The sequence below is a fragment of the Hipposideros armiger genome, unplaced genomic scaffold (genome assembly GCF_001890085.2).
Source record: "Hipposideros armiger isolate ML-2016 unplaced genomic scaffold, ASM189008v1 scaffold_108, whole genome shotgun sequence".
In the NCBI taxonomy this organism is placed as follows: domain Eukaryota; kingdom Metazoa; phylum Chordata; class Mammalia; order Chiroptera; family Hipposideridae; genus Hipposideros; species Hipposideros armiger.
The window spans coordinates 2723644-2736232 of record NW_017731458.1 but is presented as its reverse complement, the minus strand read 5'-3'; the positions used below and the strand labels follow the sequence as shown (position 1 = coordinate 2736232).

General features: G+C 50.1%; 1 protein-coding gene across 2 annotated transcripts in view; it reads left to right on the top strand.

The window, feature by feature from the left end:
* The window catches only part of NOS2 (nitric oxide synthase 2), a 38720-nt gene that overhangs the window by 2752 nt on the left and 23379 nt on the right, over positions 1 to 12589 (top strand). The window contains exons 1-4 of one of the 2 annotated variants that reach the window (XM_019646965.1): positions 4564 to 4678; positions 7578 to 7662; positions 8471 to 8593; positions 9639 to 9787. In XM_019646965.1, the coding sequence (XP_019502510.1) occupies positions 4572 to 4678; positions 7578 to 7662; positions 8471 to 8593; positions 9639 to 9787 (464 nt within the window). In that variant the 5' untranslated portion in view covers positions 4564 to 4571. Of the gene's footprint in view, positions 1 to 4563; positions 4679 to 7577; positions 7663 to 8470; positions 8594 to 9638; positions 9788 to 12589 lie in introns of those variants that run through there. The other variant, XM_019646963.1, reaches the window with a different exon arrangement.

The window sequence follows — 12589 nt, the reverse complement described above, 5'->3', positions numbered from 1 at the left end:
CCCACCACGCCTACCCCCACCCTCAACTCACAATCCCTCTCTCTGCTCCTGGCTTCTCACCTTCCTACTTGCTTCTTGGATGTCATTGGAATTTGATGCAGCCACTGTTTATTGTATGCCTCATTGCACTTGACACTGTGTGATGAAGGAAGGGACATGGCACTGTCCTGGCCCTGAAGGAGCTTGGAATCTCTGGCGGAAGCGTATGGGAAGGGAATATGGAATCCTTGGCTTGAGAATGGGAAGCAGTAAAGCCCAGTGGTTAGAAGTGGGACAGCATCCTGGCCGGCACCTGCTCTGATCCGCCAGTGTGTATGCCTCACCAGTTGTTAGATATTCTGATAATCAACCTGGTGAAGAGTCCTGGGATGTTAGATAAACTGTGTGCTGCGCTAGCTGCGCTCACTGGCTCTGTGACCCAGGGCAAGTTTACCTCTCTGAGCCTCAGATGTTCTCATCTGCAGTCTGGGGACACCATGGCTTGTTGAGGATGAAATGAGGGTGTGCATATAAAACACTTAGCAGTGTGCCTGTCCATAAGGGGTACTCAATCCATGTGAAGGTTTATGATAGTTTCCGAAGTGCCCGGGTTCTACATGGCACTTCGCATGCAGAGCCTATCAGCTGATCGCCACTCTCCACAGTGGCTCTGTGACATATGAGTTATTGTCACATTTTTCAGGTGAAGAAATAGAAACTCTAAGAGGAGAGTGACTTCCCTCAGGTCATATGACTGGTATTTACAGGGTTGGAATTTGAAAACGCACACACATGCGTAGGTGCACACGCGCGCGCGCGCGCACACACACACACACACACACACACACACACACCACTTGCTTATAGGAGACGCAAGCTTGAGGTAGAACTGAGAGAATCATCAGCCCACCAGTCAGTCAGTGGACAGGCTTCCAGAGCCATCTAGAAGAGGTCATCGCCTTGAACTGGAGGTTGAGACTTGCTCAAGTGAAAGACAAGTCAATCTGCAATAACATGAAAGCAAGAACCAAACCAAAGTCTCAGTCCACACAGGCAGCCTCACACTCCCCCAGCCCCCGAGGAGCCTTTCCCCTATACTACAGTGAGCAGGGCACCCCCAGGAGGTGGGCAGCATGGCAACCCTGAGTGTGCCTGAGAGGCGGCAGGAATGCAGCAGGGTTAAGAGATGGACTTAAGGATAGGCAAGTGACTTTGCCTTTTAATAGCCCTGTGATATTTGGCAAGTCCCCTAGCCCCTGAGCCTCAGTTTCCTCATCTGTAAGAAGGCGGCGGTAACGCCTATTTTCTGGGGTAGTGGTAAAAATTAAATAAAATTTTGCAAATGAACAACTGAGCACTATGCCTGGCAGAGAGTAAGTGCTCAATAAATGGCATGTGTTGCCGTTGTCATCGTTGCTGTCACTGTGGGCAGCTAGGATGAGGTTGAGCAACATTAAACAGAGTCCTCTCTCAGGGGGCTTGGGGTGGGCTTGGAAGAGTGGATAGAATGTGGGGAGGTGAAGACAAGCAGGCAGGGTGGGCAAAGACTCAGAGACAGAAGCAAGCATGACTGTGCTTGGGCCTGGGGTGGGGGTGGGGGCCTGGGAGAGGAGAGGTGAGGCCAGAGCATGGAGGGCTTGAATGCGGTGTAGGAAATTGGGACTTGCTATGGTGGAAAGTGGGGAGGTATTGTAAATTCATGAGCAAGACAGTCCAGGTATGATGTGTGGGTTGAATTAGAGGAGAGATATTTGAAACCAGGCAGTCTGGGCTATGGTGGCTGAGGTGGCCAAGACACCAAAGGATGAGAACCCAGGGTTGGATAGCCTCCGGGTGTCCTCCTGGCTCTTCAGACTCAAATGCTACAGACTGACAGTGGCTTCTTCGCTCCTCCCAGGATCTAGGGAGGTCCTGAGCCTTAGGAATCTGCTTTGATTCTTCTTAGTCACCAAGTCATCCATCCCTTCCTTCTGTTCGCCTCATGGCTGCAGGCCCTGCCGACTGGCCTTCCCAGCTGCAGCCCCCAGTACTGGCTCTGACCTCTCTCACTCCAACTTGACTTCTAGCAAGCCATGATTTTGCTCTAGAGTCTGCAGTGGCTCCCTATTGCTTATCACCAGATTGAGGCTTAACTGTATGATCACCCCTCCCAGAGAGAGGGCCCGTCCCACCTGGCCAGCCCAGCCTTCCTCAGTTGCCCGGTGCCTGTACCCAGCACCTAACTCCCTCCACTCATTCAGACCGAATCCATGCCCTATCTTTCAAGATCCTCCCCTAACTCCTATAGGGTGGCCTACAGCCTTTAGCCCTGAATCCCATACCCTCTAATAGCACTTAAGTTTGGGGGCCATTCAGGAGACCTGAGCTCAGACCCCAGGTGGGGGTCCTAAGCTGTAGGTCGACCTGAAGTCTTTTTAAGCTTGGGTGGGCTGGTGGAAGGGCTCAAGGCACATATTAGAGGTGATGGAGAGAAAATATCACACATTAATTCATGTAGCCCTCCCAACAATCGATGAGGAAGGGACTTTTGTTATCCTTCCACGGTAGCGATGAGGACATTGAAGTCTAGAAAGTTTAAGTAATTTTTAAGATCTCACAGTTACCAAGTGACAGAGCCAGGGGTCAAGCCCAGCAGTTGGGCTTGTAACCACTAAGCTGCACTGCCACGCTGTTGGTTCTGGGCATGTTCCAGCCCATTAACAATTATATGCTGAGGGCTACTCATCTGGCACCATGCTGGGGGGGGGGGAGGAGGAGGGGTTGTGGAGATGGCAATGAATCCCTTCTGGTTATTAATTAAGTAAACAGTAAATTGAGCCATTTATTAATTGCATACACAGCAGCTAAAAATATTAATGTTTCTGAAGTCCTTATTACTATATCTGTCAGTCATGAGGCAGAAACCCTTATTGCCCTTATTCTACAAGGTGGAGTGACTTACTCAAGGTCAGTATCTGGAAAGTGGTGGCGCTGAGGTTTGAACCAAGTTCGAACTCTTGACCTCTACCCTAGGTGGGCTCTCCTTGAGGGCCAACTATGTGCCGGGCTGGGAAAGGGACAGAGAACAGAGACCCAGTTCCTGCTGTCAGGGAGGGAATGGGGAAAATGGTGCCTTCTTCACTCGTTTGGGGAGGAGTATATGCAGAATGTGATGTTAAAGGGCTCTCTATAAATTGGGGTGGGACAGAGAGCTAGACAGGAGGTTACAGGAGAATGCAGGGGCGCTAGGAGTTCTTCTGGGGTTACTGTGGGGGTGCGTGACCTGGCTGTAGTGTGGGCAGGAGAAGGGTAGGAGAAAGCTTTTGGGAGGAGGTAGGCTCAGCTGGGCTGCAACCTACAGTGAGGGTGGGGGAGGGAGGATGTTACTGGAAGAGGAAGCAGCAGTGCAAAGGGGATTTTATCCTGAAAGCGATGGGAACCAATTAATATATTTTGATTTCAAAAAGTAGTTTTCCAATCCATTCAGGTATAAGACCCAGAACCTATTATATGCAACTAATGATTCTGAATTTTATGTAAACAACTGATTAGAAAGTGAACATGGTGTGTGTGTGTGTGTGTGTGTGTGTGTGTGTGTGTGTGTGTTGTAGAGACAAAGGTCAATGTTGGGAACATCTAGGTGAAATTCTGCGGAATTTGGAACAAAGTCAAGCCGGGTTGCTGCTGGCTCAGAATAAATATGGACCCTCTCCTCTTTCATTCTGCTTTTAATCCGGGTTGGGATTCAATATGCTGAGCTATGTCCGGGAGGGCTCTATGTACTCTGAAGTGGGGGCGCTGCTGCCCTGTCTCTCGGGACCCTTGAGGTTATCCTGCTCCCAGCGTAAGAGCAACCCACAGATGGAGCCAAGTCAGGAGGCCCTGTGCCCTCCAGGTAGCAAGGACCAGGTGGCAGGGACCAGGTGGCAGGGACTTAAGGGGGCTCCTGGTGCAACTGCCCATCCCCCGTGCCTCCCACTAAAAGTCACCCCCAGCCCTGCGCGTTCTTTCCTGCGCGTTCTTTGGCTTCTTTCGGAATCCAAATGGAACACGCAGAATAGAAATAGCACTTCTCCCGGCAGCCCTATGAGGTGAGAAAGCTTGGGCTGTGGCCCTGGGGCTGCGGCGTGGCCTTGGTCCAGATTGTTAAACCTTCTGGGACCTCACTTCCTTCTCCATCGAGTGGAGATAACAATATAGAATTGCCTTCTGGCAATGTGGACTAGATTTTGTCGGGGGTAGATGAAATAACAGACAGGAAAGTTTGCTTTGTAAACCTTACAGTGGGAGTTATTGTTATGATCATTATTGTTATTTCATGGGGAATAACCAACCCAGGTCCAGCCGTCCTTGCCTGCGGGGTCTTAGCCCAGAGAAAGTCCAGTGGTATCCAAAAGACAGACTTCCCTGTGCATGCCCGCCGTGGGCCACTGGGTATGGGGGACCTGGGACAACAATACTCTGACCCCTGCCAGGCGTGGGGTGAAGCGGAGTCCAGGCAGCTTTTCCGACTCGCTCCGCCCCGGGGCGGGGGCTGAGGGGTTCCCGCGGCTATAAAACAGGGGGCGCCCTGCGGAGCGGGGCGCCTTCCGAGCTGCGCCCGCGCGGGGGCCATGCGCGAGGGGCTGGGCGCGGCGTGCGAGTCCGCCCGGCCCCGGCTCTGCCGGCTCCTCCGCAGGATCCTGCGGCCGCAGCCTGCCTGCGGCCCCCGCCGAGCCAGGTACTCCCCACAGTCTGGGGCCTGCCCTGGGAGGGAGGCGGGCGGCTCCACGCAGGGACTGGGCTCCGACCCGACGTGGCACTGACCCTCTCTGAGCCTCTGTTGTCGGTGAAAATACGAGGGTTGGAATTTTCGCTCTGTAGGAGTCCAATAAGGATTTACTTAAAGTGTTTTTCTCGGTTAGAACGCATAAGAGGTTGCAATTAAGTAGCCACAATGACCAGAGAAGCCCCACGTGCACCCATGAAAGGGGGCTATACAGGCTGCAATAGGAATTGTCGATGTTTCAGCCCTTGGGAGCTTTCTAGATTTTTCAGCACGGGAGGGGGGCTTCTGTACCGTTTAGGACAGACATAGTTAAGGGAGCAAAAAGTTTCTTCTTTTACAGATAAGATCCATTTCCCAGAGCGCCTCCCTGCCCCACACCCTTGGTGTATAGAGAGGTGGGCGAGTGGGGAGAAGTGGGTACCATAAGGGAGTCAGGACCCCAGGTCAGCCCCCAAACAAGCCACCTACTGCCGCTCTGACCTCAGTGTTGCCGGTGTCACTCAAGGGCTTGTGATGGTCCTGGGTCTAGGCAAGCATCACACTCCAGCATTCTTGATGGCAGGTCCTTAAGGGTCCTGTGTTCCCATTGAAGGACCAAGCAGGACCAAGCCCAGCTGTGGTTTTAGCCAAACTGCACGAGTGTCTGGGTAGACAATGCAATAACTTGGCAATAAGTATCCAGATCCTTAATATGCTCACTTGGCTCCTGGTCACCCTATCCCCCAGCACCTAGGCCAAAGAGCTCTGCTGACTGCGGGAAGAAGGGTGCAGTGAATAGCTTTGTTTATTCATTTTCAAATTAAAAAAATTTTCCCAATTATGAAAGGTATTCATGGTCACTGTAAAAAAGTTGGAAAATGCAGACAAGTATAAAGTAAAATTCAAATCACCCATGCCTTCATCGCGTAATGCATTGTTCACATTTACCGGTGTTTTTCTATGCTTGTCCATACACACACACACACACACACACACACACACACACACACACACACACACAATCAGACCATGTATACATTTTGAGGCATTGTTTATAATAGTGGAGAAAATGGACACCACCTAAGTAACCAGACACAGGCAATGGGTTTACAAGTTCACTCTGGTCCACGGGTACAGTGGCTTTTCAGGGAGTGTTTTAATATTTGGGGACAATAGTTATGTCAGGTGTACAAAAACATTGCTTCTCCATCTAAACGTTACTGTGCACCAGTAAGCTTCTCAAATTCTCCAGTTCTGTGGCCAGAAGTAAGAGAGAAGAAGCAAGAACAAGCGGGGGGCGGAGGGGGGTGGTTGGGTGAAGGGTGAGTGAGGGATGATGGCAAAAGATTGAGAAGGGCAGTCAGTAGTCTCGCTGAGGACCCCAGCCACAAAACATCTTCCTATTTAAGCAGCCCCATGATGACTATTCAGCCATGGCTAACCTGTTCTGAATAACCAAGGTTACCCTCCATTGGCTTTTGTTTCTGGTGGGCACATCAGTCAGAGGGGTGATGGAAGCTGGGCACGTGGAGGCTGCTGTACGGGGCTGCTGGATCATTCGAGTCAGATAGAAGCTGCTTTCTGATACATATTTGTGTTCTTAAAGGGACACTATCTCTTTAGAGTTATAAATCATATAATGCTACTATGCAATGTATGTAGAAAATTCTATAATGTTCCTATAAATATACAGGCATTACTTTTTCCAATTATAAAAGCAATACATGCTCATTCATCATATTACCGCATTGCAGATATGTATAAAGTGGAAAATGAGAAGCCCCTTCCCCTTTCAGCCCCCTTCCCCTTGGATGTGTGCACACATGCATGCACACCCCAGAAAATACTGCAAAGAACATGGAACACAACAAGCTTTACTAATGTGCCCCCATAGTGTGATTCTTCTCCCCAGGAGGAGGCATGGGTGGGGTGTGACTCTTGGAAGGGGTGTGACTCTTGGAAGGGTGCTCATTACATGCGACCAGAATAATCACATATGACTTCTGTTCTCTGTAGTATTTGTCAGGAGAGCAAACCTGAAATCCCAAACCAGAACCAACGGTGTCTGAGTGATTTGAGACTATTAGGACTTTTTCCTCTCCAAAGGACAGGCAAAGTTCTTTCAATCTGTAGTTTTAAAATAAATATAACCAATATGTTTTTTAAAAAGAGTCTTTATCTTCCAGAAATACTTACTGAAATATTTATGGATGACAGGGCATCTCAGACTTGCTTTAAACTGATGGCGGGAACTGGGAGAGTAGAGTTGAAACAAGACTGCCCATGGATAGATAATTGTTGATTGGGTTGAATTTGGGTGAAGGGCCCATGGGGATTTATAACTCTATTTTCGCTCCTTGTGTATGTTTAACATTTTCCATAATAAGAATTTAGAATAAATGAATAAACCAAGACAAAGCAAATGCTTTAAATCAAAAAGCTTAAGCACCTCTCCCCCACAAGCCCCCCAAATGAGTGGGTGCCAGGCAGTGTTGCTGGCCTGAGAGGAGCTATTCTCTGTCCACCCATGTTTGTACTTGGCTTTTGAGGGGGCATCTTTCCAGACCGTCTGTGGGTTGTCCTTTGGACCAGCAGCTTTGGTTCAGCTCCCTTCATGTCTTTATGGCTTTGTAGAGGGAAGGCAAAAGAAAAAGAGGACAAGGAGGGTGGTGATAGTGAGTAGGCTGGGTCTGACTGACTGCCTCCCCCGCCACGTACACACATCCTCTTTGACTGGAAATCATGAGCAATTCACTCCCACCCTCTGGACCTCAGCTCCCCTATCCATCAATCGACAGGCTGGCAGAAAGGACTCCAAGACCCCTCTCTGCCCTCAGATACTCCATCTCATGATAACTGTTTCCTTTCACAGTCCAGTGACACAGGATGACCCCAAGTGTCATGGCCTCGTCAAGCACCAGGATGAGTCCCCCCAGCCCTTCACAGGGACAGTCAAGGTCAGTGAGTCACATGGGTATGGGAAACCCCTTCCTCCCTTGCCCAGGCAGATGTAGGCTGGGTAGCCTGGTGGAAGCTGGGGTCTGGGCAGTGAGTGGAGACCCAGGGGGAACAGGTGGGAGCAAGGAAAGGCTTTGAGAAAGCAGGATGATCCGTGGTGATCAGGAGTGGTGGCCTCCATGGTGCTCTGGTACCTGGATAACTTGGCTATGTGGGCTGGGTGAGAGGAGACCATTCATGGGTGAGAGGAGACCATTCATGGAACCAGGGGTAGGACACTCCAAAATAATCTCAGACTCAGCAGCTGAGCCATCAGTCTCTGCCCCGCGCCTTTATCCCACTGGTTCCTTCTTCCCTAAGTGCTTTGGACCTTTCCAGAGAAGTAGGCAGAGAGATGGGTGGGAAGTGGGAGTGAAGATTCTTAAATGCCTCTGTGGAAGGCAGTGGCACATTCTTCTTTATCCCGAGTTTTGTTCTCAGCAGTCTTGGTTGTGATAGTAGTCTCTCTTGCATCTAGCCTCAGTTCCTCCTGTAGCAGTTCCTCTGAGGGAGCATTTGGCAGGGTCTTGGGTGAGGAGAGAAACCTGGCCAGTGGCCCAGGCACCTGGAGCTCTTAGCAGGCACTGGCCCAGGTGGCCAGGCTGCCGGGAAGGGAGGAGGGACATGGACTGACACCCAGACCTGTGAACACACGCACAACTCTCCACCCCACCCAAAGCCAAAGCAGGGCCCATGGGGCCGGGAGAAACCCATGGGGTCCTTGGGTTGGAGGCATTTGGAAATCCCTGTTTTTTTTCCCCCTCTTAGAAGCCTCCGGAACCCTTGGTCAAGTTGGATGCTCCCCCATCAACCTGTCCACGGCACGTGAGGATCAAAAACTGGGGCAGTGGGATGACTTTCCAAGACACACTTCACCATAAGGCCAAAGGGGTGAGAAGTCGGGGGCTTCATGGAGAACCACCTTTGTCCCAAGCCGGTGAAGCCATCAGGGTCCTCAGCGGATTGTATAGATATCCCCCTGCGCAAGGCAAATAGTCATCAGCTTGGGCAAAGGGTGCTGGGAGGAGAGACGTGTGTTCTGCATAAATAACAGTAGGAAAGAAATGGTGCCAACTCCTTGTGAAGCCCTATCATAAATAATAGATAACCCAGAGGTGAGATAAACAGTGACAGGTGAGATAAAAAGATTGCAGCACAGTATCAGGGAGAATTTTCTAACAGACCTACCCAAAGCTGACCTGAACTGGAGGTCGTCGTGAGCTCCCTGTCCTTAAAAGGATTCAAGTGCTTTTTGATAGGGAGGTTGGAGAGGGGTTCAAGCACCCAATGAGTAGTTGGACTAAATGTCCTCGACGGCTCCTTCCTAGCTTCTAAGTTTCTCATTCTAACTTTAGAATGCATTCTGTCTAATGCGTCTAAGTGGGAAAGAATGGAAAATGTCAAGACCGTGAACGGACAATGACGTCCCACCGTTTCCAGAAATGACCACAGTTAACATTTGCGTGTACCCCCTTCCAGTATTTTGTGCCATCCTCTGACTTTGGGATTTATACCTAATCACTTCAATTAATTTTAGCTGAAAACACCAATAGTGTGTTCCCAGGAGCCAGCCACATCAGCCTCTTTAAATGAGAAGGTATTTGAGATGTTCCCAGGGATCAAGCTGTTGTTGACTTTGCCCTGGGTCTGGGGCCGGCTGGCGATAGGGCCAGAGACTGAGCCTGGGCGGTGGAGAGCGACCGCAACTCATGGCCACTGGGGTCCAGCCAGTAGAGGAAAGGAGATCTGGGTGGGGACAAAGCCTGGTAGACCCTAAGGATGCAGTGCCACAGGTAGAGAGGAGAGTCAGGGAGCTGAAGCAGCCAGAGTGGAAGGGAGGCGGCGGCCAGGAGAGCTAGCCCTAGAAGAGGATGGCCATCAACGCCTATCTGCAGAGCCACGCAGCCTGCCTCACCAGCCGCCCGTCTCTTTCCAGGATCTTGCTTGCAAGTCCAAGTGTTGCCTGGGAGCCATCATGAACCCCAAAAGTTTGACCAGAGGACCTAGGGACAAGCCTACTCCCCCAGACGAGCTTCTACCTCAAGCTATCGAATTTGTCAACCAGTATTACAACTCCTTTAAAGAGTAAGTCTTGCTTCTTGCAGGGTCCGCTGCCTCCCCCTTCCTGGGAGCTCTCCTGTCTTGGCCATTTCCCTCTGACCCCAGACTTCTTCCTTCCCAGGTTCACAGTGGCTCCAGGGCTAAAGCATAGTTCTCCAAGGGAAAAAGACCCCGGAGGAGGTTTTATAATCCTAAAACAAAGAGGCAGAGCAATAGTGGTTAAAAGTGTGGGTTGGGAGTGTAGCTGTTTGAGTTTGAGTCCTGGCTTCCGCAGGAACCAGTCCTACATCTTTGGAAAATCTGTTTACCCTCTCAGTGCCGCCACTTCCTCACTCGTAAAGGGGAGGGGGCGGTGGTGATGGCAGGACCTGGATCATAAGATGGTTGTGAGGATTAAATAAGTTTAGAACAGTGTCCTGCCACAAAGTCACCTTGATTGTGACTTGATATACACCTTTTTATTATGAAATGTTTGCGATAGGTAGGGCCTTCGAGACCACCTAGCCAAGCGCTCCTCCTACAGGTGTGCACAGGGAAGCCCGGGGACATACCTGCGGTCACCCAGTCCCAGCTAGAATTCAGACCACCAGACGTGGAGAAGGCAGGTTGTGCTCTTTGCACTGAGCTGGGTTGGGGTCTATATTCCTGGGTTTTACAAACTATATGACTTTAAATGTAGGCCCTTTTAACAGTTTAAAATAAAATTGCACAAAGGGATTGTTAAGACAGAATGGCCAAGGGCACGGATTTGCTGATTTATGGGCTGGGAGGAGAGTGTGGCCCCAGGAAGCACCTCGCTGCAGGAAGACAGCCACAGAAGTGCGTCTGGGACCCCCATGGCAGAAAGAGTGGCTCCTGGTGATACCACGTTCCCTCTCCTATGACCCTACAACGTCTGAGCTGAGAGGAACCTTGAGTCTATGAAAGAGGCCCTTATCTTCCAGGGCCAGTGATCCTCAACCATGGCTGCACTGGAGAGTCGCCTGAGGTCCTTGCAAGATATTAATGCCGGGGTCCCCTGGGCCAAGGGCATCAGGATCTCAGGAAGTGGGAGGCAGCAGACACCCATATTCTTTAAAAGCTACCCAGGCCATTCTAATGTACATTTGGATTGAGAACCCTGTTTACAGCAGAGGATTGTCTGCTGTGTGTGCTGTGGAACTAGACCCTCTACAGAAGTGCTCTGTGACTGGGAAGTTCACGATCTTTGGGCTTGCAGCTTAGTTGTTGGCTAATGAGCCTTTTAGAGTCCAGGAATTTTCTTGATGGGCTTCATTGGGCCACTACATCGATGCTAACGTTTACTGAGTGCTAAGTATGTTCTGGGCCCTGTGGAAGTACCTTACCAGTAATGCTCACCACCTCTCTGTGACATTGGCACCATTGTTATCCTCCCCAATTTACAGACAAGGAAACTGAATCCACGGAGGAGATGTAACTTGCTCCAAGTCCCACGTTCTGAAGTTCCAGAGCTGGAATTTGAATCTAGGCAGTTTGGCGCTACCGCCCCTGCTTTTAACCTCAAGGTTCGAGCGTCTAGTCTTTGACCTTGAAGATTCCGACTCCATGCTGGACCTCGGAGGTCCCGCTGGTGTTTGGAAGGCAGCTGGGTGGGTATTAGCCTGGGGAGGCTCCAAGGCTGCTTTTGGTGGCTGTTCAAACCCATTTGTTTCTCATTGAGAGAAGTTTCACTTCTCATAGTCACAAGTCCGTACCTGGGACCCCCAAGAGGGAGGAAGGAATCCATCCCCAAAATTACACTGTCAGCCAAAGGCATGGGCAGATGGGTGGGTTCAGTCTTTCATGAAGGAAGGGTTGTATGGTTAGAAATGGTAACTTGCTGAATGTTCTGTTCAAAATCCAGTTTGCTGGTGCCAAAAGCCACTCTCTATTTTTTTTTTCAGAACCGATAGGCATCATAGCATTTTTAGTGTCTCAGAAATGTGACTATATGAAAACAGTGGTAAACTATGAAACTCAAAAGGAATTGGGTGAAAATGTAAAAAAAATAATCCTTTCTTAGATAGCCACCTGGTAACACTACCCAGGTATGCTCAAGACATCAGTGTCCCGGCGATTGCTACAGTTTTCGTGCTTGGATACAGCCAGGGAGTATCGCTAGAAGCTTTGTTTGGTGGGATAGGGCTTCCTGTGGTGGCGCAACCTCAACCTTCACCTAGCAGGTCCTGAAGCCAGGAGGATCCTTGAAGATAAATAGTGCCAAGTGTTTTGTCTTTGAGCTTTTTTTCTTTAATCAAGGAAGAGCTGTTGAGACACTCTTCATCCACAGAAAGGCCATTTTGTTCTGAGTTGTCTGCTGTCCTTAATCAGGAGTTCATTCCTTAAATAGTTTTGTTTATTGCCATTTTAAACATCTTTGGTGCTGACTGGAAATCTCAAGGTTGCTCTGTGTGTGTGTGTGTGTGTGTGTGTGTGTGTGTGTGTGTGTGTGTGTGTGTCAAAGCCTTTCTGACTGAATCCCTTTCTGGGAGATATTTTTGAAGTCTGAGAGGGGATGGGAGAAGCTAGTGTAGAAATCTCTAATTGGATGGCTGACTGAGTTGTGCAGACGTTGAGAAAAACCACGCTGCAGAGGCCCTGGGATGTTGGACGGTGCTGTGGAAGGCCCCTTCCTGAGTGTGCCCTGGAGCTTTGCAAGCTGAGTCCTGAGACCCAGGTCCTGTCCAGGCCTGTCCAGGAAAGTGTGGGCAGGTCCTCAACATCTCTGGGCTCACAATTGCCCCGAGGATGGAAGGTGGAAGGTGGAAGGGCGAATAGCCTGTATTTGGCATCAGGGAGCCTCAGTTTGAGTCATGACTTTGCTCT